A 27946-nucleotide genomic window follows, 5' to 3' on the forward strand; every position below is an offset into this window, starting at 1 on the left:
CCCGTGGCCACAGGCAGCTCGTTGTTCCTGGCACCCGGCTCAGCCCTGAGGCCTGACCTTTGGGTAGTGACCCCAGGTCAGGCAGAGCTCTGGAGAGGACCCCAGTCAGCTCTGCTAGGTGACCGGGTATCTACTCAGTCCTGGGAATGCTAAGGAGACCCAGTAGTATCAAAGGTCTAGTGAGAAAGGCATTCAGGCATGATTCAGTGTCGAAATGAGCTCCCGTTCAGGTCAGAGGTCTTCACAGCAGAAGAACAGCAAAGTCCACTTGGGGTTCACTCTGAGCCAGCATTGCCTGAAACTCAAGAGCAGGCAGGAAGGAGGGACAGTGCAAAACCGCCCCCTGGGCAGGGTTCTGGGGTGTCAGGCTCCCTGCTGGTGGATGCCAAGGGGCCCTAGAACCTGGATAGAAAACTGACTTTGAATGGGTACACAACTTTCAGCCACAGTAAGGTTTATTTTGTTTTATTTTATTTTAAGATTTTTATTATTTATTTGACAGAGAGAGAGAGATCACAAGTAGACAGAGAGGCAGGCAGGGTGGGGGGCGGAGCAGGCTCCCTGCTGAGTAGAGAGTCCGATTTGGGGCTCAATCCCAGGACCCTGATATCATGACCTGAACCAAAGGCAAAGGCTTTAACCCACTGAGCCCCCCCAGGCGCTCCCACAGGAAGGTTTAAAGTGAAGCAGAACCAGAGTGTTAGTGCCCACATAGTAAATGAAACCTGGACATGTTTGGTATTTCATGTTTTAGGAACATTTGAGAGAACTTGGGGTTCAACGCATTCAAAATTTTCATGTATCGAATATATGAATTCTTTTTTAAAAGATTTTATTTATTTATTTGACACAGAAAGAGAGAGAGCACAAGTAGGCAGAGCAGCAGGCAGAGGGAGAGAGAGAAGCAGGCTCCCTGCCGAGCAGGGAGTCCAGTGTGGGGCTGGATATCTGGACCTTGAGATCATGAGTTGAACCAATGGCAGAAGCCCAAGGACTGAGCCACCCAGACGCTCCAAAAGCTAAGTTTTGAATTTGTAACTTCAATAAATTAAATCCTGTTTATTTATTTTTTTTAAAGATTTTATTTATTTATTTGACAGAGAGAAATCACAAGTAGACAGAGAGGCAGGCAGAGAGAGAGAGAGAGGGAAGCAGGCTCCCTGCTGAGCAGAGAGCCCGACGCGGGACTCGATCCCAGGACCCCGAGATCATGACCTGAGCCGAAGGCAGCGGCTTAACCCACTGAGCCACCCAGGCGCCCTTAAATCCTGTTTAAATTGAATGTTAATTCAATTTAACCCCCTTGCCCGGTCCCTAAACCCAGGGTCCAAGCCCCATTCCTGGCCCTCTTGCCTTTGAGGCAATCCACCCTGCCTGGGCTGGGTGTGGGGTACCCAGACAGAGGTTCAGGCTCTGAATTTCAAGCCCAGGTCTGGCCTGTCCTCACACTGTTCTCCTCCTTGTCCTTGTCTGCAATGGGCACGGGCACGGCAAGGGCGCGGGGGAGACAGAAGAGGGCAGGTATACGTCTACATGGAGCAAGGGACGGTGCAAAGACAAGCTTTCCTTCTGCCGACTGAGTGACCCCTCCATGCTCTGGGGACACCCTCAGAGCCAAAGCACCCCACCTCAGAGCACTTGGCCAGCTGTGCAACCCTAACCTGGGGCTGCCCCTCTGGGAGAGCTACAGAAGTGTCCCTAAGTAAGGCACTTGGCTGGCTCAGTTGGCGGAGCATGTGACTCTTGTTCTCAGGGTCACGAGTTCAAGCTCCACGTCGGGCATAGAGATTACTAAAAAAAAAAAAAAAAGAAAGAAAGAAAAAAAGAAAGTGTCCCTAAGTAACTATGGGGAGTTCATTACACCCCAAGAGCACATGGACCTGGTTGTCAGAGGTGCCTGGTGGCTGCTGGAATTCTGGGTGCTAGGCTTGTACCTTCCCGGGTGTGGTGAGAGTGGGGTGTCCTCATCTCGCAAGTGGCCCTGGGCCTCTCCTCGTTTGCCAAGTCAGCATAAGACAAGGCCCTTCCCAGCAGGGGCAACCCGTGACTTGTCCTATTTGAACTGGGGGAGGCCTCAGCCAGTGGTTGCCTCAAGGGCGGGGCCCAGCCCACTGTCACTGACTGTGGACTATCACTCCTGAACCTCAGAACTTTCCAGTTATGAGGCCGGAAGCCCAGGAAGAGGGACCCACATCAGCATTTCCTGCTGCTGAGCCCTGTCCTGCTCATGGACGGAGACATCCTCCCTGGGTCTGGGATAAGCAGAGTCCACAGCCAGAAGGAAGAAGGGGGGCACGCTCTCGTGCAGTGGAGGCCTTCCGATTTAGCTTGGAGCCAGCACAGCATGCTTTCTGTCTGTGTCTCCCGTGGGAGCCCCTGCCAGCCCACCTGGCCTTGGCCACGGTGAGGGCTGTGACCCGGGTATCATGTGCCGTCAGGTGTGAAGGTGTCCAGGCAGAAGCAAGGCTGGGGATGGGCCCCAGCCAGGTGTCCCCGGTGTCCGCGAGGCCCTGCGGGGGGCTGTGCGCTTTGTGACGCCAGTGCTGCGTTTTCTGCTTCCCATCATCCCACGACCAACCTTAAAATACCCCGTACCAATAGCAGGGGTAGGATGTGTGTGATGAGACCAAGTGGGCCAGATTCCCTGCTGGGGGAGTGGGGCACACGGAGGACCCCAGAAGCCTGTCTGTGTCCCAAAGCCCAGCCCCTGTGAAGGTGACCTTGTTTGCAAATAGGGTCTCTGCTGATGTGACTAAGGATCTTAGAAAGAGATCATTTTGGATTTAAGGTGAGCCCCAAATCCAATGTCAGGAATACTTGTAAGAGAGAGGAGGGAGATGTGAGACGCGCAGACCCAAGCGAGGCCACCTGGAGATGACAGAGGCACAGACCAGGTCACACAGCTCTGGGCCAAGCCGGCAGTCGCCAACAGCTGGAAGAGGCAGGGACAGGTATCTCCCAGAGCTGACCGCTTTGTCTTCGACTTCGGGTTTCTACAACCGGGAGAGAATTGATTTGTCTCTCTTTGTTCTTTTTTTTTTTTTTTAAGATTTTAATTTATTTATTTGCTAGAGAGGGAGAGAGAGAGAAGGGCAGTGAGAGAGGGAGGGCAGAGGGAGAGGGAGAAGCAGGCTCTCCGCCAAGCACAGAGCCCAGACGGGCTTAATCCCAGGACCCCAGGATCATGACCCGAGCTGAAGGTAGACACAGAACTAAGACCCCAAGGCAGCCGGATTTCTCTTGTTTTTAAGCCTCGGGTTTGTGTCATTTGTGATGGCTGCCCCAGGCCCCTGGTGCAGTAGAGCAGGGAGGCCTGAGCTGAGGCGGGAGGCCGCGTTTGCTTTCCTGACACTGGGCTTCGTAGGCCGATCTTAAAGTGGACATAAACTGCATCAGGTCTCACTTGCTGGATGGATAAGGGCCCAGAAGGATGCCCTTTTGCCACAAAACACCCAAAGCCGTGAGGTGGTGGACAGCTGGCTGGCTGCCAGCACGGTTGGTCTGGCCTTTAAATTCACAGAGTGGGGCCGCCTGGGTGGCTCTGTTGGTTGGGCACCCAGCTCTTGGTGTCAGCTCAGGTCGTGATCTCAGGGTCTTGAGATCAAGCCTCGTGTCAGGCTCTGAGCTCCATCGGGCTGTGGGGCGCCCGCTTGAGATTCCGTCTCCCTCTCCCTGCTCGCGCTCTCTCTAAAATAAATAAATAAATCTTCAAAAAAAAGTCAAAGAGTGTGTTTTTCAACAGGTAACTTGGGGAAACTGAAGGTCACGGATGCTTCCTTTGGGGGAGGGGACAGGAAGTCTGATCTAGCAGCACCCTGTGGGGACAGCTGGATTTTCATGGATGGCTCCTTTACCCCTCCCCCGGCTGGTGTCACCAGCTGCGTGGCTCCTAAAGCTGTTTGCTGATGACCAACGGCGCTCCGCAAGCCCCTTGGAGCTCCGTGGGGGTGAGTGTGAGGGGTCTGGAACACAAGCCACGGGGGGCGGCGTCTCGATAGGCCTTGGCTCCTACGGTCCCAGAAGCCTCAACGACACCCGGGCCGTCAGGCATGGGAATAGGTGTTAAGCAGGCCCTTGGCCGGGTGGGAGGCAGCAGGGCCCCCAGTCACGGTGGCAGCAGTGTGAACACGGGACGTTCGTGGCTGGCGTAGTGACGAGCGGAGGGACCATCGTCGTCATCTGAGATGGAGCTCCAGCTGTCAAAGCAGCCAGGTTGGAAGGGGGGCACAGACACAAAATCCTGTCCTGCATGTGCTCACGGTACCGTCTGCTAAGAGGTGAACCATGTCTCCTAGAAGTTCCCATGTTGGAGTCGCTCAGAATGTGACCTTACTTGGGTCACTTCAGGTGGAATTAATTGAGTTCATACTGGTGTAGGGCAGACCCCATATCCAGTGTGACTGGTGTCCTTGCGGAAAGGGGAAATTTGGACAGAGAAGGAGAGAGAGAGGGGGGCACAGAGGGAGGGCCTCGTGAGGAGACATAGGGAGGAGCCAGCCGTCTCCAAGCCAAGCGGGGTCTGGGCCTGGTCTTCACCCACAGCCTCAGGACGAACTGGCCCGGCCCACACCTTGACATCCAGCTTCCAGAGCTGGGAGAGAAGAAATCTCTGAATTCCTTTCTCTGCATCAGACCCCGGAATTTCTGGCATCTCAAGCCTGTTTTAACACTGGCCCCAGAGTCCAGCTGAAAGCTGAAAGGCAGTCGCTGTTCACGCTCACCGGCTGACCCAGATCGCCGGGTGCCCTGTGGGGCAGGTCCAGTCTCCCCGAATTCGTCCCACGCATGTTCTGCAGAGTTCTGCCGGCACAAGCCTACTTCCTGTGGCTCCCTGTTCTCCGGGTGGCTAAGCCTTCCCCGTTGGAGCGTGGCTTTATGTTGGCAACCTGACTCTCCCAGGTCTGGGGTGGGGGGCAGGGGACTTTGCGGGAAACAGACTTTTCTCCTACAAAGTAACTCCTTCGAGGGACGTCATTACAGTATCTTCAAGGGCAGGGACAACTTCATCCAATGGGGGAAGAGGGGCTGTGGAGGCTGGCCGGGGGCCTTCTGCCAACGATGGGCAGAGGCCCCTAGCTTATGCCATTTACTGTGGTCCGGTCCCTGAACTCTACAGGTGCCACAGCAGTCCTCCTGCTCTCCCACAGATTTGGAAAGGTTGGAGATTCAGCTTCTGTGGTTACTTTGCAACAAGCCAATCCAGCGGGCTGGCTTTGAGTTCAGCCTGACAGCTGTCAGAAGTAGGCTCCCCAGAGTGGGCATCTTCCTGCCTCCCCAAGAAGAGTGGTCAGGAGTTTGAGCCCATTACTTTCCTTCTCTAGTCGGTCTGTTTCATTCAAAACAGCTGCCCTGGAACGCCTGGGTGGCTCTGTCGGTTAAGCCACCCACGGCCTTCGGCTCAGGTCACGATTCCAGGGTCCTGGGATCCAGTCCCGCATCAGGCTCCTTGCTTGGCAGGGAGCCTGCTTCCCTCTGCTCTGCCTGCCTGTGCTCACGTTCTCTTTCTCTCTCTCTCTGACAAATAAATAAATAAAAATCTTAAAAAACAACAATAACAACAAAAAAAAACCCCAGCCCTCCACAGAGTTCTTGAATTCCTCATGCTCAGCTGTTGTCCATGGCCGGGGACATGTTTGGTTCCCAGAGCCTGGCCTTCCCCAAGCAGGTCATTCCTGGCGACCAGGTGCCCAGGACTGCCTCATCCCCGTCCCTGCACGCTGCTCAGGTCCTCTAGTCACGTCCGGGCCAGCCCACCAGCCCCAGTTTTCTGGAAAGGTCGTTGTCTGCAACCCTCTCCAGAGATTACAGGAAGCATCACTTACACAAGTGACCAGAGGGCTGGGCAGGCTCGGGTCTGGGGCAGAGGAAGGACAGCCAGCTGGAGACAGAGAGTGTCCCCAGACACGGTGGCTGTGCTGCGGGCTCTGGGCTCCCAGCTCTTGTTTTCTGCCTCACCATGCCTGCAGTGGGCTTGTGTCCTTACTTGGCAGAGGCCAGGGACGCTGGAAAGAGACTCTGAGGTCTGCCCTTGCCCCTGGAAACACAGTTGTGACACAGATGTCCAATTCACCCGCCTTAAGAAATGAGACTGTTAACGAGCACTTCATATTCTTGAAGGTGGCCTGTCCCCTGCTGATGGGGGAACCGGAGGCTGGCTGAGGACAGAGCAAACGCTGGCGCCTTGCACCCCCTCTCCACCTGCCCCCCTCCATATGTGTGGCATTCCTCAGGCACCCCTGACTGCCATAAAACGATAAATAGTTAACTTGCAGGGATCACAATCCTGCAGAACAGGAATCTCCCTTGCTCTACAGATGTCCTAGAGACCTAAACAGGGAGGTTGCCTTATCAATACCACAGTTTCCAGAGGCAAATAACTCTCAGTTCCTGAAGCCCTAATGTCTCCCTTCCCCAACCGCAAGGTATATAACATGCCTGCCCTCACAACTTGGGGTAGCAGCCCTTCCTGCCCACGGGTCCTGTCCCCGTGCTTTAATAAACCACCATTTTGCACCAAAGATGTCTCAAGAATTCTTTCTTGGTCATTCGCTCCGGACCTCAGCCCACCGAAGCTCACCTAGGTTCTAGAACTTCATCACTGCCGAGGAGTCAGGGTGGTTAGGCAGGGCTGAGTGGACTCAGGGCTGAGGTCTGGTGGTAGTCACGCCCTGAGGGCTTGTGTGTCTGGCAAGGTGTGGGAGTTTGGAGGAAGTGTGGGGTCTTTCTTATGGCTGCCTGTGTGTCTCATCAGGCTCTGGGACCCCCTCCCCGAACACACACATGCTTTAGGGAATGCCAGGAGGCTTGGGAGGCCCACAATCAGCACTGAAAGGGGATGGGATGTCTGCCCTTCCTCAGAAAAGCCCTCTGCATCGGGGAGGTGGGCCCCCGCAACCTTTGGGCATTGCCCTGTCCTTGGAGTGGCTGCTTGGGGTGGGTCAGGGTCTGCTCATCTGAGTCCCCTGGCTTGGCCACGGAGGGTTATCTGCAGGCCTGTGGCCTGTGCTCCCTGGGGATCTCCCCTCCTCCAGGAAGCTGTCTGCTGGCCCAGCTCTTTGGAAGGCGGTGAAATTGCTGCCTTATAAGGATTCTAGTCTCCACAGTTCCGGTCTCCCCCAGGGGGTCTTGGAGGCCCAGAGCCTGGGTGGGGTGCCCGGTCTGCGCAAGGGGCCCCACCCCTTCCTCCTCCTGACCAGGGTCCAGACCGGCCTGACCTCTCACTGGGAACTGAGGAAGTGAGCCAGGGTGGGACAGAGGTCTCCTCTGTGGGTCTGGGCCAGTACCAGGTGGGGGTGGGGGCAGATAACCCCATCCCCCATAGGGAGGAAGCTTCCCGCTCAAAGCCACCTGGCTGCACAGAGGCGAGGCTCAGCAGGGACACCTGCCCTGGGAACAGACTCCCTGGGGGGTCCACGCCCTGTCCAGGCCTCTGTGCCGAGTTGGGGGTGGCAGAATGGCAAAGGACCCTGGCTGGGCACTGAGGGACGGAAGGGAAGACTGGGCCCTGCGGTCATCTGGTGCAGTCATGGGGTGGGGGTGGCAGTCCTTACTCTTCAGGCCTCAGTGCCCCCGTCTGTAAAGGAAGGGGCTGGTGGCCCTGGACAGCGGGTGATGTGCCGCAGACCCTCAGGGCCCCCCACGGTGGACACGGTCGTGGAGGGGGTCTTGGGGAGCCCGGGACACGAACCCCCGGCTCCCAGAGCCTCCCGGCGCGCGCGTCTGCCGGCAGGGGGCGCCCTCGCGCCTGACTTTATGCGCCCGCGCTCGACGTGCTCGTTCCCGCGCCGCCCGCCGCCGCCTGAGCGAACGTGCGCGTGCACGTCACCGCGAGCGTGTGTGCGTGCGCGCGCGCGCGCGGCGGCGGCGGCGGCGGCGGGCCCTGAAAGCGGCGCTCTGAGCCTGAGGCGGCTCCGGCTGAGGCGGTCCAGAGGCGGCGGCGACCCGCTCCCCGCTCCCCGCTGCCCGCTGCCCGCTCCTCCTCCGGGCCCGCCAGCCCAGGCCGTTCCGCGGGGCCCGAAGATGCCGGCCGTGTCGAAGGGGGACGGGATGCGGGGTCTGGCGGTCTTCATCTCCGACATCCGCAACTGTGAGTGGCCGCGGCGCGAGACCCGGCCTGCGAGCCGCGGGGGTCCCGGGGCGGACCCGGAGGGCGGGGGCCCGGGGGCTCAGGCCCGGCGTGCGGGGGTGCGGGGCGCGGTCCCGGGGGCGGGCCCGGCGGGCGGGGGTCATGGGGCGCGGGGCGGGGCGGGATCCTGGGTGCGGACCCGGAGGGCGGGGGTCCGGGCGCGCAGGCCCAGGGGTGCGGGGGTGCGGGGCGGGGTCCGGGGCGCGGGGCTAGAGGGCGGGGGTGCGGGGGCGCTGGCCGGAGTGCGTGGTGGGGGGTCTCGGGGGCGTAGGCTCGGGGAGTGGGGGTGCGGGGCGGGGTCCCCGGTGCGGACCCGGGGAGCAGGGGTCATGGGGCGCGGGGCGGGGCGGGATCCTGGGTGCGGACCCGGAGGGCGGGGGTCCCGGGGCGCAGGCCGGAGTGCGGGGTGGGGATCTCGGGGGTGGGGATCTCGAGGGGGGGTGGGGCCTAGGGTCGGGGTGTGGGGGTGCGGGGCGGGGTCCAGGATGCGGACCCAGAGGGCAGGGGTTCAGGCGCTCAGGCAGGGAGCGCGAGGGTCCCGCTTGGGAACCTAGAGGGTGGGAGTCCAGGGGCGTGGCTTGGCGTGTGGGGGTGCGGAGGTGTCTGGGTGCGGACCCAGAGGGCAGGGGTCGGGGGCGCAGGCCGGAGGTGCGAGGGACCTGCAGGGCTCTGGGAGGCAGGGTCGGGGATGGGACTGGGGTCTGCGGGTAAGGCAGCAGTGCGGCAGGGGTTGCGGGGTGCAGGGGGGGCTGTGGCATCGTTGACCGGGTTCCGACGAGGACCCCCCCCCCCCCGCATGATGTCATCTTGACAGTCTGCTGTCTTCTAGTAATGGAGCATTTAACCCAGCGTTTCCAGAGCAGCAGGGATTTGCACTCGGGGAGTGGGGACAGCCATGCCTTGCCGGGCTCTGGTGGCTCCCCTGATTAAAATGACTCATTCCCTGGGGGATCCAGACGCAGGGCAGTAGAGGGTGGGATGGCTTTGGAGTGGCCTGGCTGCTGTGTGCGTACTCGGGGACATGCGTGTCCCCTCACGGTGGGACAGATCCCAGCAGAAGGCAGGTAGGCCAGGAGGCTGGTGGGGGCACCGCGGGTCACCCAGAAACCTGGCTTTGGTCTGCAGAGGAGCTACGGTGCTCAGAGAACACGGTCCTTTTCGTTTTAAATTAGACACAGAAGCAGTTTCCTGCTTGGTGCTTTTCTGCTTTCCACGGAGAGTGGACTGACGTCCTTACCTTCGGGTCGGCGTCGGTTTCGAGGAACGTCCCGGCACCGGCTGGTAGATGCTGTCGTGTGGAGCCTGCCCTTGACCCCTCCCCTGCTTAGACCGGAGGACCCAAATGCCTGGCTGGTTCTCCCCAAGACTGGGGACGCTCAGCTCTTCTGTCCCTCTCCGTCCCGTGTGAGAAACCGAGAGGTCCGCGTGGGAACCGCTCAGAGCGGAGCTTTCACACGTAGCTTTTCCTTCCTTTGCTGCTCCGCACGGTCTCCGGGCAGCGGCACTCACGATCTGAGCGTCCGGTAAAGCTACCGCAGGGGAGCCCTTGGCCGGAGGGCTCGCAGCCCTGCATTAGCAGGGATGTCCCTTCTTCCACTTTGGAAGGAAAATGCGGTGGGCAAGAGAGACACGGAGATCGAAACCCGTCCCGGACAGCCAGTCACTTGCGTATGAGACGTGTGTCTTGTGCTAGGTGGGCATTTGAGTGGCCGGTGGGTGCCTGCCCCGCACCGAGGACTCTGCAGGTACTTGCCCACGGACTGTAGGGCAGACTTTCCCCAGCCCCACACTGTGCAGCTTGGGGCCCGTCCCTTGTTGAGCTGAGCTGCCCAGTGGTGGTGGAGAGCAGCCTCCCGGGCCTCTGTACAAGTCGCTGCCTCCGTGTGACAGCCCCCCAAGTTGTGCAGACACTGCCGAGCGGGGCACGGTCTGCTCTGGCGCAGGGCCAGGGGGACAGACCAGCGCTCTCCCGCAGGAGCGTCAGGAGGGAGGCGCGCCTCGCCCTCCTGGGGGGCAGGTCTCTGTTTATTATGGCCCCTTCCTCAGAAACACCTTTGCGACCATGCTGTGCCCTGACCTGTGTCCCGTCCGTCGTAGTGCTGCGCTCCTCCTTCCGGGCAGTGTCGTGGGCTTGGGGTGCTGTGCCCGCGCTGCCCCGGAAGCCCCGTGAGGCGGGCTCCGCGCCCGTCTTGTTCGTCATGTCTGTCCTCCACTGCTTGCACAGCGTCCGGCATGAGACGTGTGCCCAGGAGGAGCGTACGCGAGCGAGCCAGAGGGGACGTCGCTGGAAGACGGTTTGTCTAACGGCACTGCAGGTGGAGGGCCGAGACGTGCACGCGGCCGCAGGGGTTAACGTTCTAAGCACGTGTGGGCCGGTGGCTGCGGGTGGGCTCGGAGAGTCTACATAACCCCGCTGGGGCAGGGAGAGCAGTCCCTGTGTCCCCCTTTCCTTGCCCACCTCTGATTTTGTGTGTGTAGTGGGTTCTTGTTAGGATGTAGGCAGGCTCCATGCAGAGAGGTCACTGAGTTTGTGGCAAGGGTCTGGACCCTGACTGCTTTCTCACCTGCTTCACGATCCAAAGCCGGGGGCCGCTGACCTCCAGGTTTCTCAGCTGTTGGAGAGGGCGCGTTCTGAGCTAGAGTGTCACTGAAGCCTGGTTCAGCTCTAAAACTGCAGCTCTCCTTAAATTTCTCCCTTGAAGGTCTTCAGGAGTGGCCGTGTGCCTCTGCACCTCATGTGAGTCGTTCACTTCGGGGACTGGCTGGGAGCCTTCCTCCTCTTCTATTTATTTATTTATTTATTTATTAGACAGAGAGATCACAAGCAGGCAGAGAGTCAGGCAGAGAGAGAGGGGAAGCAGGCTCCCTGCTCAGCAGGGATGCTGAGGCAGATGCAGGCTCGATCCCAGGACCCTGAGATCATGACCTGAGCCGAAGGCAGAGGCTTTAACTAAACCAGTGAGCCCTCCCCGCATCCCAGCCCTCCTCCTCTTAGCAGAGGCAGCAGCAGATGTGCTCCAGGATTTGGAAAGGTGCTTCTGACATGCGTTCTTCCTCAAGCCTGTAGCTTTTGTGGCTTATGTAGCAAAGTAATTCTGTGCCTCATAAAATTAACTTGATTTTTTTTTTTTTGAAGATTTTATTTATTTATTTGACAGACAGCGATCACAAGTAGGCAGAGAGGCAGGCAGAAAGAGAGGAGGAAGCAGGCTTCCCTCTGAGCAGAGAGCCCGATGTGGGGCTCGATCCCAGGACCCTGAGATCACGACCTGAGCCGAAGGAGAGGCTTCACCCACTGAGCCGCCCAGGCGCCCCTCACTTGATCCTTTTTGATTAACTTCAGCCGAGAGCCACTGAATTTGGCTAATGTGAGTTTGGTGTATGGGAGTTAATGAACTCTTTCTTTCTGTCTGTTTTTAAATTGATATTTAAAATCCCAACCCTTTTATTTAGTCCCAATTTTTAAATAATTTTTTGTTTTGAAATAAATACAGATTCACAAGAAGTTGCAGAGAAACGGAGGGACAGGGAGGTCCCAGCACCCTTCACCCCACCTCTTCAGAGGGGGTCTCTTGCGTAACAGTACAGTTTCGACACCAGGAAACTGGCATTGCTACACTCCACAGGGCGTAGGCACATCTTATCAGTTTTACCTAACGGGGGTGTGTGTGGGTGTGTGTGGGTGTGTGTGGGTGGGTGGGTCTTTGTCCTTTTATCACATTTAGATTCATGTAAGCCGCACATTAATCGGACAGAGAGCTGTCCGGTCATCCCAGAGCCCCGTGTTGCTCCGTAGAGCCCGCCGACCCCTTCCCAGCTACTAGTCTGTTCTCCGTCTCTACGGAACATCGCAAGGAGGTTGTGTGACTGGTGTTGTGCGGTATGTGACCGGTCCAGGTGGGCGTTTCTCACTCGGCACAGTCCCCTGAAGCCCATCCAGGCGGCTGCATTGATGTTTATCATAGCCAAGTGGTGGATTTAAAAAAATTTTTTAAAAAATTTTTAAAATTTATTTTATTTTATTTTTTTAAAGATTTTATTTATTTGTCAGAGAGGGAGAGAGAGAGCACAGGCAGGGAGAGCAGCAGGCAGAGGCGGAAGCAGACTCCCCATCAGCAGAGAGCCGGATGCGGGGCTCGAGCGCAGGACTCTGGGACCTGAGCCGAAGGCACATGTTTAACTGATGAGCCAATCCAGGCATCCCCGATTTTGTTCCTAAAGATTTATTTATTCGCGGGAGCGAGCGAGCGAGAGCACGCGCGCGGGTGTGCAGGCGTGTGCGTGCACACGAGCAGGAGGCGCAGAGCGGGGTCAGGCCGGCTCCACACCCGGCCGGCCGCCTGGTGCGGGCGCGGTGCCTTCTCGGTACCCTGAGATCATGACCTGAGCTGAAACCTAGGGTCCGACCCTCAGCCGGCTGAGGCACCCAGCGCGCCTCAAGGGATGAATTTAAAGAAAATGAAAGAGCTGCTGACATTGGGGAAAGAATAGCTCTTTGCTCTTCAGTTACTTTGGCACTTTTTTTTTTTTTAAGAATTTATTTATTTGTTTGACAGACAGAGATCACAAGTAGACAGAAAGGCAGGCAGAGAGTAAGAGAGAGGGGAGCAGTCTCCCTGCTGAGCAGAGAGCCCGACGCGGGGCTCGATCCCAGGACCCCGAGATCATGACCTGAGCCGAAGGCAGCGGCTTAACCCACTGAGCCACCCAGGCGCCCCACTTTGGCACTTTTGTTTACTTTCACACGTGTGCTTTGTTGGCAGACGGTCGTACAGAACTTAACGCGTGTCTTTGTGCGCCGCCGTGCACGGGTCAGTGCTGCGACCGCGCCGAGAACGTAAAACGCTGCTGAAAAACCCGACTGGGAGCTGATGGCAGAATAATCAAGCCTGCGGTGAGCGAGAAGTGAGAGGTCTTCATTCCCGTGAGACGGGTGGCGTAGCCAGTGGGCAGGAAATCGCCGCTTACTCCTCTGCGCCGTGGCGGTGGGGCTGTGCGGTGCAGATGAGTTAAGACCCGGCCTCGGGCTTGGAGGCATTTGCATTCACCCCTCCGGGCACTCGCTCGAATGAAGGGAAACGAGCGGAGAGATGTAATTAGCTATTTGGCAAAAAACAAATTTCCCGTGTTCTTGGAGAAAGCGTGCGGCTCTGCTGCAGGTGCGGCGACAGACCCGGGGGTGTCCGTGCTCTGCTCGTTGCGTTGGGCACAAAACGGCGTCCTTTCTGTCTCTGGTAACCTTGTTGACATTGGGCATCCCTTTGAATTGGTTTTCAGCATGACTAACGTTTAAAACACTTATCTGTTTATAAAATTCCATTTGTTCCGAGTCACAAGTTGAACGTGGAGAAACTGAACATACAAAATTGAAGTTCCCGGACGCCTGGGTGGCTCAGTGGGTTGGGCGACTGCCTTCGGCCCAGGTCACGGTCCCGGAGTCCCGGGATCGAGTCCCGCATCGGGCTCCCAGCTCCATGGGGCGTCTGCTTCTCCCTCTGACCTTCTCCTCGCTCGTGCTCTCTCTCACTGTCTCTCTCTCAGATAAATAAATAAATAAAATCTTTAAAAAGAAAAAATCTGAAGTTCCGCTTAAGCATCCGTGTAGGAAGTTAAACGCGACGCTGGTACCTGATTTTCCTTAGTAATGATAGAGATGAGAATCAGAGTTTGCCAGTCTGCTTTTTAACTTCTACAGTTCTTAAAAAAAAGATCGATGTTCATTTTAGTCTTGACAGGACATTTAAAAATGCTGACTTTTTGAAAAAGAATGCTCTTCTTGCTATTTTCTTGTGCACTGTCCTGCGTGATTTATATTCCTTAGAAACGGATTTAGGAAGTGTGTGGCGGCGAGTGAAGGGAGGGAAGAAGCCGCATGCCTGGAGGAGGAAGGAAGTCTTTGATCCAGGCTGAATTTTCTGCCGAGGTTGGTGGCTACTGCTGCTCGGAAATACCTGTGTGTTCTTCCCTGTTCCCCTCCTGGCTCCTCTGGAGCGGGGACCCCCGTTTCTTCTCTGACAAGCTGCAGTGTCATGTGCATGAGCTCTCATGCCGGGTACTTCACATCACTTCTCTTTTCTCTCTCTCTTTTTTAGAGACTTTATTTATTTATTTATTTGACAGAGATCACAAGCAGGCAGAGAGGCAGGCAGAGAGAGGGGGAAGCAGGCTCCCCGCTGAGCAGAGAGCCCGATGCGGGGCTCGATCCCAGGACCCCGAGAACATGACCTGAGCCGAAGGCAGAGGCTTAAACCACTGAGCCCCCCAGGGTGCCCCGACATCTCTTTCCTCTTAAAGAGATTTTTGCTCTGTTGTTTTGGCAACAGCATGTGTCAGGATTTTGTAGTTGCAGAATTATTGGGAAGACTCTCTTTGGGAGATTAAGTAGCATCTCCTTGGCTTTTAAAAAATCGCAGAGCCAGAGCCGGGGGGGGGGGTGGATTCAGGTGTGATGTCCCCCCAGACAAGGGGCTCCCCGGTGGGAGCTCCTGAGTGGGCGGGCTCGGAGCACCTTGGAATTCCTCAGGCCGGGGGCTGTCTTCTTCCCATAGGGCAAATTTCAAAGCTTATAAGACTCCCAGAACAAAAGTGTTTTTGTGAGTCTTTGGTGAACTCATTTGGCGAAAGTACAGCCACGAAGCTCTCTGTGGCCTCCCTCCTGTGCAAATGTTCACAAGTGCATCATGCTTCTAGGCCACAGTGACTGGGTCCTGTGCTTCCTCCTAGAGTCTGAGCCGTTCTGGATTCTGGGACGCATCGGGCCTTGGGTTTTGGGTAAGGGATGGCATCTGGACCTGTTATGTGAAATTTGTGGAGTTCAGAGAAATAGAATGTGTGGTCCCTGTTCCCCCGAGGAGCTTGCAGACAAGCGGGGAGATGAGTTCTGGCCAGTGGACTCATCCCTACTGAGCGCCGCCTGTATTCAGGACTCGGGATCGCAGAATTAGGGGAGTAAGCAGTTGTCAGGTAACAAGATGAATCCTTGCCCTGAAAGCAAGTGGGGAGGTCCTAGAGGGCAGACGGAACAGTAGAGGAACACCAGGAGCTCGGGCACCTACAAAAGGTAATTCTGAGTCAGACTTTGGAGTGTTTCGTATTTACCCTTGACCTTGTTGAATATTCTTTTTTTGTTAAAGCGTGTCTGGTCCATTCCCTCCCTGGATCCAGTAGGATGAGATGAACATGGGATCGCTAGATAGGAACGATACCCTCCTGTCCTCCTTCACTGTGGTGGGCACAGGGGTCTGATACTGAAACCACAGGTTTGATGGGGCGCCTGGGGGCTCAGTGGGTTGAGCCTCTGCCTTTGGCTCAGGTCATGATCTCAGGGTCCTGGGATCAAGACCCATATTGGGCTCCTGGCTCAGGGGGCGCCTGGCTCAGGGGGGCCTCTCTCCGCCTGCGGCTCCTGTTTGTGCGCTTTCTCTCTCTGACAAATAAATAAATAAAATCCTTAAAAACAAAACAAAACACACGTTTGGGAGCTAGAGTGTTGGTGGTTTCTGTCGTCTTCCGTGCGGTGTGAAGTAGAGTAGATAATTTTGCCCTCACCTTAACACCACGAATGGTGCTCTTAATTCACTAGAAGGAACAGTTTTCCCTGGGTCGCGTGATGTCTGAGGTTTAGATGATCATACTGCGTTTATTGATTCTGGCGTTGACCTTTTTAAACATAACTGAGTTCGTGATGCAAGTTTACATGGTTGAAATGTCATGAGAAGTTGTATGTGCCTCTTGCTTAGGCCACGTTCAGGGCGGCCGGGTTCCCGGGGGCGGTTCCGCAGGGAGGTGGGAGCTGAGGCTGAGCGATAAGATTAGCTTTCGCCCTCGCGCTCGGATGGAGAGGGCCGAGAGGGTTCTTGGCGGTGCTTGGGGGAAATAGCAGGCAGGGAGGAAGTGGCCTTGTTTGCGAATAGTCCTGGTCAGGAAGAAGGGCAAGGAGGGCGTGGGGGTGGTGGGGTGCGGGGTGCACAGGGCCAGAGAGGGAGAGGAGAGTCCTAGCTGTGCCGGACTGTTGTGGCTGCTTATAAGATGCGGCGTGACCTTGTGACACTCGGGGTCCTGCCCGCTTTCCCGCGCCACTTCCACCAGCTCTTGGTTCTTCTTCCCTCCCTGTTCTCGGCAAAGGGGACGAGGGCTGTGGCCCAGTCATCTAACCATGGGGGTGTGGGGGGTGGAGTCAGGAGAATTCAGCGGGAGTTGGGAGCTGCGGGGTGGGAAGGTGGGAGGCTCCGCGGCGAGGGAGTCGTCTGTGTTCGTGGGGCGCGACAGGTTGGAGGGCGTGATGTGCCCCACGAAGAGAGGACGGTCTTTGCAACAAGGCTGAGACCCACTCCCTTGCTAGGCCCTGGCCTGGGGTGGCTCCCTCAGCTTCCTGCTGCCTCAGGAATCGGACTTGACGGGGAAACCAAAGTTTCTGGGGTGCTTCGGGCCAGATGCTGGTACTGCTTCCTTTCGTCTTTCACTTTTGCAAACTGTGGCTCTCTGGAGTCTGGAGTCTTCAGTTTTGCTCCAGATTTGAACCCAGGGACAGCCGTGGCGGTTTTGTGTGTTCCTTGTGTTCTGGGTGTTTCCCGTTTCCCTCGTCACATGCCCAGGATTTGTCATCTGTTCACGAGTAAAAGTGTGGGGTCAGCATCCAAACTGGGCTGCCTTGTTTCTGTTTGGCACCGTAAGGTGTTTCCTTCCCTTTAAACTCCCTCCTGGTGCCAGGTCAGGAGCGTCGTGAGGACGGGTACGTCGTGTACGTGAGGCACTCGCAGCTCCTTAGGCAGGCAGGGCCGTATTGGGATTTGCGTTTTGGCTTTTCTGTGGCCAGCCTGCCTTCATGTAATGTGGTTGAGAGCAATTTCATGTTTCTGATACGGTTTAAAAAGCACAGAGAAGGGACGTTGGGTGGCTCCGTGGGTTAAGCCTCTGCCTTCGGCTCAGGTCATGATCCCAGGGTCCTGGGATCGAGCCCCGCGTCGGGCTCTCTGCCCTGTCTGTCAAATAAATAAATAAAATCTTAAAAATAAAAAGCATTGGGGCGCTTGGGTGGCTCAGTTGGTTGGACGACTGCCTTTGGCCCAGGTCATGATCCTGGAGTCCCAGGATCGAGTCCCGCATTGGGCTCCCAGCTCCACGGGGAGTCTGCTTCTCCCTCTGACCTTCTCCTCGCTCACGCTCTCTCTCACTCTCTCTCAAATAAATAAATAAAATCTTTAAAAAAAAAATAAAAAGCATTGAGAAAAGATACTCAGCTGATACTGTTTTACTTTTTATTTTTTAAAGATTTTATTTATTCATCTGACAGAGATCACAAGCAGGCAGAGAGGCAGAGGCGGGGGTGGGGTGGGGGGAAGCAGACCCTCCCCGCTGAGCAGAGAGCCCGATGCGGGGCTCGATCCCAGGACCCTGGGATCATGACCTGAGCTGAAGGCAGAGGCTTTAACCCACTGAGCCAGCCAGGCGCTCCACGACTGATGCTGTTTTAGATGACTACTGAACTGATAGAAAAAATAGAGCAGGAAATTGAGTATTTTGGAACACTTTTGGGTGGCATTTATTGCTACTGAAAAATACAGTTCTGTAGCTTTTTTTTTTTTAATTTTTTTTTAAGATATGGTTTATTTGTGTGTGGGGGGGTGCGGGGGTGCGTGCTCTCGTGAGCAGGGGGAGGAGCAGAAGAGGGGGAGGGTATTCCGGAATCATGACCTGAGCCAAACAGCAGACGCTTCACCAATTGAGCCACCCAGGTGCCCTCCCCCCTGCCTTTTTTTTAAATGTCAGGTACAGCACAATCCGATCAGAACCTGAGTTTGAACCTTGTTGTGCCCATGGGAATCGGAGTCTTTTGTGACAGTTCATGCTGGACTGTGCCAGGCAGGGGTGTGGAGGAAACATGCCTCCTTCCGCGAGTCTTCAACAGGCCTTTCTTTTTTTTTTTTTTTTAAAAGATTTATTTATTTATTTATTTGACAGAGAGAAATCACAAGTAGATGGAGAGGCAGGCAGAGAGAGAGAGAGGGAAGCAGGCTCCCTGCTGAGCAGAGAGCCCGATGCGGGACTCGATCCCAGGACCCTGAGATCATGACCTGAGCCGAAGGCAGCGGCTTAACCCACTGAGCCACCCAGGCGCCCCTACAGGCCTTTCTTCTCTAGGACACAGTCTTCACAGTATCGTTCTTTCTTTTCTTTTTTAAATTTAAATTTTTTATTTTTAAAAGAGTTTATTTGGGTGGCTCAGTGGGTTAAGCCTCTGCCTTCTGCTTGGGTCATGATCCCAGGGTCCTGGGAGTCGGGCTCCCTGCTCAGCGGGGAGCCTGCTTCCTCCCCCTCTCTCTCTGCCTGCCTCTCTGCCTACCTGTGATCTCTCTCTGTCAAATAAATAAATAAAATCTTAAAAAAAAAGGTTTTATTTATTTATTTGACAGAGAGAGAAAGAGAAAGCGCGCGCACAAGCAGGGGGAGCAGGCAGAGGGAGAAGCAGGCTCCCCACCAAGCAGGGATCCTGATGTGGGGCTCGACCCCAGGACCCTGGGATCATGACCTGACCCCAGTTATTTCTTTTAATTAGCTTGTAGCTTTTGTTCGAGTAAGCAGACCGGGTCAGGGGGAAGGTGATTGATTGTCTGAGGGGCCTTTTGTGCCAAGTTGTTCAGTTCCTGAGGTTTTCTCTCTCTTTTTTTTTTTTTTTTTGAGATTGTCACCCATGGGTTGGAGTGGTGGACCGCTTGCACAGATGCTGGTCGGGAGGAGGGACAAGAGATGCTTTTCTGTTGGGTGCTCACGTCCGGTGTGTGTTCTCTCATGCGGCACTTGCTGCAGATATAATTGAAATCTCTTTAATATTAAGTGGTCAAAAAACCAAAGTTCTTCCTACAGTGTTCTTATGGTTTTGCTATACGCTTGGTACAAGCCCAAGAGCGAAGTATATTTTGAAGGCATATGTTTCAAAATTCGCTTATTTTTCTGGATTCTGTTTTCTGATTTAATTGTACAATTCATTTGTTCGTTCATTTGCGAAATCTATTGAGCGCCTGGTATGTGCCAGGCACTATCTCTTCTAGGCCCCGGGATCCAGTGGTTAACCAAATGGACAAAAATTCCTCTGCTTTCAGAACCTCAGTGCTTACGAGAGTAGGCAGACAAAATAGATGAGAAAAATATGTATTTATTTATATCCATTCATCTTTTTGTTGATCAGCTGTGGAGGAAAATAAAGTAGGGAAGATGAACAGGGAGTGGGGGAGGTTCTCGATATCAAAGAATGTGGTCAGGTCAGGTAGCCTGAAAAAGGTTTATTTTTTTTTTTTTTAAGATTTATTTATTGGGACACCTCAGTGTTTGCTTTCAGCTCAGGTCATGATCCCAGAGTTCTGGGATCCGACCACTGTTAGGCTCCCTGCCCTGTCGGGAGCCTGCTTCTCCCTCAGCCTCTGCCCCTCCTCCTGCTTGTGTGCTCTCTCTCTCAAATAGATAAACAAAATCTTTTTTTAAAACTTTTTTATTTTATTTTTTTTTCATTTGCCTTCTTTTAATGCAAAATCTTTTTTCTTTTTTTTTTTAAAGATTGATTTATTTATTTGGCAGAGAGAGAGAGACAGCAAGAGAGGGAACACAAGCTGGGGAATGGGAGAGGGAGAAGCAGGCTTCCCACCGAGCAGGGAGCCCGATGCGGGGCTCGATCCCAGGACCCTGGGATCATGACCCGAGCTGAAGGCAGATGCTTAATGACTGAGCTACCCAGGCGCCCCTAAATAAGCAAAAATCTTTTTTTAAAAGATGTTATTTATTTATTTGGCAGACAGAGATCACAAGTAGGCAGAGAAGCAGGCAGAGAGAGAGGTAGAAGCAGGCTCCCCGCCGAGCAGAGAGCCCGATGTGGGGCTTCATCCCAGGACACTGGGATCATGACCTGAGCCAAAGACAGGCTTTAACCCACTGAGCCACCCAGGTGCCCCAAATAAACAAAATCTTAAAAGAAATATTTATTTATTTGATAAAGAGAGAGTGCGAGCAGGGGGAGGGGCCGAGTGAGAGGGAGAGAGAATCCTAAGCAGACTCCCTGCTGAGCCTGGTGTACCATGGGGTTCCGTCTCAAGGCCCTGAGATCACCTCCTGAGCTGATTCACTGACTGCGCCACCCAGGCACCTAGCATATCTAATTTTTTACTGAATGCCAGACGTCTGAATTTCACCTTGTCAGTCCTAAATATTGTTGTATTTCTTTAAATATCCTTGAGTTTTGTTCCAGGATGAAGCTCAACTACCTGAAAACCGTTTGATTCTTACAAGGAGGGACCAGAGCAGCCTTTAGTCTGGGACTGACTTGACCCCACTCTGGAGGGCTAGCGCTCCTGCTTCGAGCTCCGCTCCGTGCCCTGGTTTTATGAGCTCTCCCTCTGGCTTGCTGGCCCTATGCTGCCTTCCATGGTTTACCCTCTGGTTTCTTTCCAGTGGCTCTTTCAGCAGCCTCAGGAGCTTCCTGTCTTGCTTGAGCAGAGAAGTAATGCGACCCAGACGCCAGGACCCTTCTGCAGCCCCCGGCGCTCGGCTCTCCCAGCAGCAGGCTCTGCTCCAGCGTTCCTCCCTGCGCGCTCTAGCCTCCTCGGTCTGTCTCCTCACTTCGCAGACACCTCAGGGCTCTGTTTGGGGTCCCCCTCCCGAAGCAGTAAGCGGGAGCACTTGGAAGCCTCATCCTGGTTCTTCTCTGCCTCTCGGTGATCACTCGTGTCCGTGCTCTGCTGTCCAGTTCCTGAGAGCTGTTGTTTTGTCTAGGTGTTTAGTTGCCTGAGGTGGGAAGGTAAATCATTTCCTGTTTATCACCATTAGGTTTTGGGGAGAGGCGTTGAATCTGCAGTTGGATATGAATTCCAAGACTGGAATTCAGAGAAGAGGTCTGGGCTAGGGGTAAAAGTATGGGGGCATTCCTTGTAGGTGTTGTCTGAAGCCCTGAGCCTGGGAGCTCACCGAGGGAGTGAGTCCAGATCACCTGCAGAGAGAGCTTACTCTCACTCCGATAGCTTCACTGCTGCCCGGCATGCTTCCGAGTCCGCTGCCTTCCCTGCTGTCTCAGATCGTCACGGGAACCCTCACAGTAGGTCCTGCGGTCCTCCCGTTCCATAGATGGGCAGCCTGAGGCCCTGAGCCCACGGCCACGTGACTGCCTCGGAACTGGTAGAACCGGGACCACACTGGGGCGACCTGCTCCGAGCTTCTCCCGAGCTCCGTGCGGCCCGGCTCTCGGGCCGGTGGCTGGAGCTCCAGGCAGGCAGACCGGAAGCCGTCAGGAGCGCCGCGTCCAGGTGGGAGGCACGCAGGCCAGTGAGGAGGAGGCAGTCTGGTGCAGAGGTGAGCTTAATGGGGCCGTTTAAGGGAGAATAATTGGGAAACCCGAGAGTCCGCCCTCGAGGAGCGAGAGAAGATGGGGAGTGCAGGCCGCGGAGGGCGGGTGAGCGCGCTCGCGGCTGCGTCGAGGGCACGGAGTGAGCGGCCGCCCGGCCTCCTGCGCTCGCTCCTGTTTGTGGGTCAGGAGCCACGCGCGGCGGGCCCAGCAGCGTCCTCTGCCCAGAGCCTCACAAGGCCGAGATCAGGGGGCTCCTTCTGGAGACTCTGGTGGTGACGCTGCTTCCCGTCAGTCCTTGTCGCACAGGGCTGGGGTCCCCGTTCCCTGCTGGTCACCTCCTAGAGCCAGCCCCCCTGCTTCTCAGGGCTCGCACGGGGCCTCCCCAGTGAGTCCCTCTCGAAGTACGACCTCTCGACTTGGCTCACGTTCCGCCTCTAGGCAGAACGAGTTCTCCGCTTTGAAGGGCTCAGATTGGATTGGGCCGGTCAGCAGGACCAGGGTACCTCCCCTATCTTAATTACACGTGCGGAGTCCCTTTTGCCCTGGAAGATATCCCACGAGGCCCTCGTTTTAGGGTGTGGGTGTCGTTGCAGGAGGGGGCGGTGGGGTGGTACGCATTCTGCTTATCACGGTGGGGTCAGAAAAGTTTTTTATGAGTTTAATTCATTTGTTCATCAGTTCACTGAGTGCCAGTTCCGCACAGTGAGCAAAACAGACAAGAGCATCGCTGTGTGGCTTACATTCTGGCGAGGGGGACGTGACGTCAGCGCGGTGCTTCGCACACCGTGCGCCGCGTGTGAAGGGGGACCGAGGCCGCAGAAGGAACCGCGGCTGGGGGCCAGGCCCGCCCTGCAGTGCCGGGGGACAGTGCGGCTGGACTGAGGCTTCGGGAGAGAGCCTGGACGTTGGAGTTGGGTACAAGGGGCAAGGGAGATGATGGGGATCTCGCGGGCTGTTCGGAGAGCTCTGGGTTTCATCCTGAGTGACGGGGGGGGGGCAGTGGGGAGGAGGGGCGGGCGGTGAGCAGAGAAGGGACTTGCTTCGGGAAGAATTCTGATGGTGGTCTTGGGAAGAGAAGGGGCGGGGGAGCAGGCAGAGGGTTAGGAGGCTCTGAACCAGGGAAGGAAGGTGAGGGCCCCTGGGGAGTGGGGGAGGTAGAGCACGCGTGTGGGCTGCTGGGAGAGGGAAAGAAGGGCCAGGGAGAAGGTGCGGGAGGCGTGGGGAAAAGCTGAGGAGCAGGGGCGGTGGTGTGAGCGCCGAGTGCTGTGGGGGAGGGGGGCTCTCTGGTGGGGGCGGTGAGGGAGGGGCTCTTGGGGGTAGAGGGGAAGCCCTGGGGTGGCGGTTCAGGAGAGCCTAGGATAGGAGAGCCAGGCAGGGCCTCCCTGGGCTCCCCGCGCGTGCGAGGCCAGCCCAGCGACTGGGTGTGTGCTTTCCCCAGGCTCACTCAGCTGTCCGGGCCGTGTGTGCTGCCGGGTGGCCAAGAATTGGACTCAGCAGGGAGGGGTTTTTACCAGGCAGGTGCACAGACAGAGAAGCAGGGTCAGGACTTGGCATATGGGGTGGGATTGAAGCTGGCTAAGAGGGGGTGACCATGGGGAAGGGGCAGGGAAGAGAGAGGGAAGGAGAGAGGGAGGGAGGGAGAGGGAGAGAAAGAAATGGGGTCCTGGGGTCAGGGTGGCTCATGGCTGCCAGAAGACTTGGCTTACCTGACGGAGTGGGCTGAAAGGTTGGGGCTGGCAGGACACCTGCGGTGGACCATGGGTGGGAGGGTGACTTTGGCGGGGTGTCTCGGGCGGGGACCAGATCATGTGAGGAGCGGAGGTCAAGGCCATGTGCGTGGACATTCATCACCCACGGTGGTGAGCCTGGCGTGGCGTGGAGAGAGGTCGTGTCATGGTGGGTAATTGGTCTTCTCAGTTGTGTGCATTTTTGTTATTTTCTTGTCTCGTCTTGTCCTGAATGTTTTGAAAAGTTACAAGGAGGTTAAAATCAAGAATGCAGTTTAAGAAGTTAATTGTAAAACACTTGACCTCGGCCTCATCTCCCCATTCCTGAACCTCAGAGTCGTTTATTTTCGTTTCACGGCCATTTTTTGTCATATTTACTGTAAAAAAATGTAATTACTGAATCCCATGTTATACCACTTACGGGTGTTTCTTCCCACTTAGTTATTATTCATTGACTTCTTACTTTGGAAGGTAAGGATTTAATTTACCTGAGCTTTCCTTGTGTCATTCTCTAACATGCCGCAATATTTTATTTAATTAATGTATAGCATTTAATGTCTGAAAATACTCTCAGCTGAGAATGGTAGTTCAACGTTTTTTTTTTTTTAAAGATTTTATTTATTCATTTGACAGACAGAGGTCACAAGGAGGCAGAGAGGCAGGCAGAGAGAGAGGGAAGCAAGCTCTCTGCTGAGCAGAGAGCCTGATGCGGGACTCGATCCCAGGACCCCGAGATCTTGACCTGAGCTGAAGGCAGATGCCCAGCCCACCCCACCCCCAGGCACCCTCTTTTTTTTTTTTTTTTAAAGATTTTATTTATTTATTTGACAGAGAGAGATTACAAGTGGGCAGAGAGGCAGGCAGAGAGAGAGAGGAGGAAGCAGGCTCCCCGCTGAGCAGAGAGCCCGATGCGGGACTCGATCCCAGGACTCTGGGATCATGACCTGAGCCGAAGGCAGCGGCTTAACCCACTGAGCCACCCAGGCACCCTTTTTTTTTTTTTTTTAAGGTTTATTTGTTTATTTACTTTAGAGACTGAGAGAGACAGAATGTGATGGAGAGAGGCGGAGGGAGAGAGAGAGAATCTCAGGCAGACTCACTGCTGAGCTCAGAGCCTGATGCTGGGCTTGATTTCCCCACCCGGAGATCCTGATCTGAGCTGAAACCAAGAGCCAGACGCTTAGCCAGGTGTGCCGCCCAGGCAGCCCCAAGCTTAGTGGTTTGTTAGCTCAGTGTAAAAGCTCTGGGGACAGCTGAGCTGATGATGAGAACTCAGACGTACGCACGCCGTTGTTAACGCATTCCTTGTGCTGGGCCTGCTGTCCTCTCGGAGCATCGACTGAGGACCTGCTGAGTTCCAGGTCCTGTCCTGGCGCTCCGAGGCCACACCAGTGACTCGGACGCACAAGTCTGCCTACTCACAGGGAGCTCACGTACATTCTGGTAGAAATTACAGCTTGTGTTGGAAGACAGTAAGTGCGCGAGAGAGAAGTTAGGGAGAGAAGGTGGCGGGGAATATGAGGCTGTGTTTTTAACTCCAAATAGGCTGATCAGGATTGGTCTTGCTGCGAAGGTAACTTGAAGGCCCTGGGCCATACGGAAGTGAGCGGGGAGAACGCCTTGGACAGAGGGAACCACGCGCGCGAAAGCTTTCCCGGCGGGGGCGGGGGAGGTGAGCGGAGTGTGCAGGAGACAGGAGGCCGATGCGGCTGCAGGAGAGCCAGCCCGGAGGAAGGGAGCGGGAGGGTAGGTCAGAGTGGTACGGAGCCGGGGAGACAAGTGGTATGTGGGGCCTTCGTAGAGCATCCTAAAGACTGTGGCTTTTTTTTTTTTTTTTTGGTTTGTTGGTTTTTGCACATTAAACATTGGGAATAATGAGACATGGTCCCTGTCCTCAGCGTTGCTCAAGCCCGTGAATGCGTAATATTAAGTGGTGTGAGTTGAGTAGTGAAGGTGAGTGAGGATGAGCTTAGGAGAGAGCGGTCAGGTAATACGGAGAGAGTATTTGGGTCAGGTCTTACTAAGCTCACAGTGCACGGAGATGGTCCAGGGAAGTGGGGAACACCGTGCGTCCCGCCGAAGAGCGGCAGCAGGACGCATGCAGTTGCGGGTGGGTTTTAGCGTGAGGGGTGTCTCGCAGGTGGTGGGGTTCTGGCAGTAGGACAGGGCAGGAGAGACCGGCCGGAGCAGAGCATGGGGGACCTCCTGGAAGAGGCGGTCCACTGATGCATTTTAAGCAGGACAGTGACACTATGCAACTTATTTTTTCTTAGTAGAATAGTAATTTTGGACGCAGAGGATGGATTTTAGACTAGGCTTAGAGGCAGGAAATTGCTTTGGTCTAGGAGATGGTGAGCGTCTGAATCAAGGGAGTAGGAATGGAAAGGTGGGGTGGATATTGGAGATGCAGAGAGCAGAATTGACAGGGTGCGGGTGGTCAAGTACTCTTTATTAGTAGCGACTTTGAATCTGTAGCAGAATTGCCATTTACTCAGAGTGGTGGATTGAGACCCTCCATCAGTCCATCCTGCTAGAAAGACTTTGAAAACGGTGGTAAAAACGGCCTAAATCGGTTCTGCCAGAGCTCTGGACGTTAGCCAAAGGTTCAAACAGGGTGCGGATTTATTCAACAAAACTGTTGAACCTCTAACTTGACCTCCTCTGGTTCTCCTCTCGCGTGATTTGCAGCGGCATTGACAGTGAGAGCTTCACAACCACGTAGCTGTGAAGACAAGCAGCCTTGCAGCCACTGGAGCGACCGGACGGGTTCGGAGCCCCTCAGAAAGTCCTGTTCATAGAGCACGGTTACTGTCTGGCCAGGCTCGTAGCTTTCCGGAAAAGCCCCGTTTGCAGAGCCTACCATTGTTTGACTTTGTTCAGTGGGAAAAGCCCTGTCCTAGTGTGACGTGGGAAACAGTCAGTGACATTTGTTTAATATCACAGTTGGGGGCAAGCAGGCGTCTGGCCAAAATCTTCACAGGAAGATGCGAAGAGTGACATGCCATCGGGGTGCTCTGACAGGCTCTGACAGGTTTCGGTGGGTCTGGAAGGCCGCGTGAGCGCAGGATTGTACGTCTGCCTGGAAGACTGGAGAAGGCCGCAGGCTCTCACCTCCGGCCCGTCGTGAGCCCCGGGGCCAACAGGGCGTGGCGCAGAGGCAGAGTTACCTCGGCCGCACGCGGCCGGGCTTAACACCCAGACTTCCTTGCCAGTGTCTGGGACACTTGCTCAAGGCCCTGAAGGACATCCCCGGTCGGCCATGAACTGACCACTAAGTGAGCTAAGCCAAGACTGCGGTAGCTGTAAACTCCAGGGAATTACAGACTTGACAGAACTAGTTCAGGAAGTCACTAAAGAAACGGACGCAGCCACAAACAGAGTAACGGCAAATAACACCAATAATTCCTGGGGAGGGGGCGTTTGGGTTTCCAGAATTGCCACATTATATTACCTAAAATGTCCAGTTTTCAATAAAATTTGAGATGTACAAAGAAAAAGAAAAATATAATCTATACACAGGGAAAAAAGTAGCCAGTAGAAACTATCCTGAAAGGGTCCAGATGTTGAACTTATTAGACAAGGTCTTCAAATCTGCTGTTCTAAATCTGTGCCAGGAACGTAGACTGTGTCTGAAGAATTAAAACATGAAAATGATGTCTCACGAAATAGAGCATATCAAAGAAGAGGTAGAAATCATTAAAAAAAACCAAATTGAAGCTCTCGAGTTACTGGAGGGGCTTAGTGGCAGACCTGAGCCGGCAGAAGAAAGAAGCCGTGAATTTGAGAGTTGGTTCGTTAAGATGATTAAATTAAGACCAGTATCAAGGTAAGTATAAATCTAATCTGAGGAACAGAAAGGAAAAAAAAAAAAACACAAAGAAAAAATGAACAGGGGCACCTCAGTGACTCAGTCTGTTCAATGTCTGCCTTTGGCCCGGGTCGTGATGCTGGAGTTCTGGGACCGAGCCCTGCGTTGGGCTCAGCAGTGGAGTCCGCCGCTCCCTCAGTTCTCTCGCTCGCTCGCTCGCTCAGTCTCTCTCAAATGAATAAATAAAAACAATCTTCTTTTTTTAAAAAATATTTATTTATTGGACAGAGAGAGAGATCACAAGCAGGCAGAGAGGCAGGCAGAGAGAGAGGAGGAAGCAAGCTCTCTGCTGAGCAGAGAGCCCGATGCGGGGCTCGATCCCAGGACCCTGAGATCACGACCTGAGCTGAAGGCAGAGGCTTTAACCCACTGAGCCACCCAGGCGCCCCAAATAAATACAGTCTTAAAAGAAAAAAGAACAGAGCCTTGGAGATCTGTGGGATGTCACCTAGCATACTGATACACCCGTAATTACAGTCTCATAAAGAGAGGAATAGGAGAAAAGTGCACAAAGGTTATTTGAAGACATAAACTCCCTGAATTCGGTCTCAGACACTTACCTGCGCATCCAAGATGACCTCTCAGAAGGTTCGATCTAAGGAGATCAGTATCTAGACACATCACAGTCCATCTGTTGAAAGACAAAGACACGGGGACATTCTGGAAAGCAGTGAGGAAAGTGACTTCTCATTTTTTTTTTATAATTTTTTTTTTTTTTTTAAGATTTTACTTATTTATTTGACAGACAGAGATCACAAGTAGGCAGAGACGCATGCAGAGAGAGAGAGGAGGAAGCAGGCTCCCCGCTGAGCAGAGAGCTGATATGGGGCTCGATCCCAGGACCCTGAGATCGTGACCTGAGCCGAAGGCAGAGGCTTAACCCACTGAGCCACCCAGGC

The 27946-nt window shown here is 54.9% G+C and overlaps 1 protein-coding gene across 5 annotated transcripts in view; it reads left to right on the forward strand.

The window, feature by feature from the left end:
- The first annotated feature begins 7879 nt into the window (after window positions 1-7879).
- Window positions 7880-27946, forward strand: part of AP2A2 (adaptor related protein complex 2 subunit alpha 2) — a 76707-nt gene continuing 56640 nt past the window's right edge. For 2 of the 5 annotated variants that reach the window (XM_044259938.1, XM_044259939.1), the window contains exon 1: window positions 7880-8086. In XM_044259938.1, coding sequence (XP_044115873.1) covers window positions 8020-8086 — 67 coding nt within the window. In that variant the 5' untranslated portion in view covers window positions 7880-8019. Of the gene's footprint in view, window positions 8087-9838; window positions 9871-22509; window positions 22581-23219; window positions 23349-27946 lie in introns of those variants that run through there. The other 3 variants (XM_044259943.1, XM_044259942.1, XM_044259941.1) reach the window with 3 other exon arrangements.

Source organism: Neovison vison, chromosome 7, assembly GCF_020171115.1.
Source record: "Neovison vison isolate M4711 chromosome 7, ASM_NN_V1, whole genome shotgun sequence".
Classification (NCBI taxonomy): Eukaryota; Metazoa; Chordata; class Mammalia; order Carnivora; family Mustelidae; genus Neogale; species Neogale vison.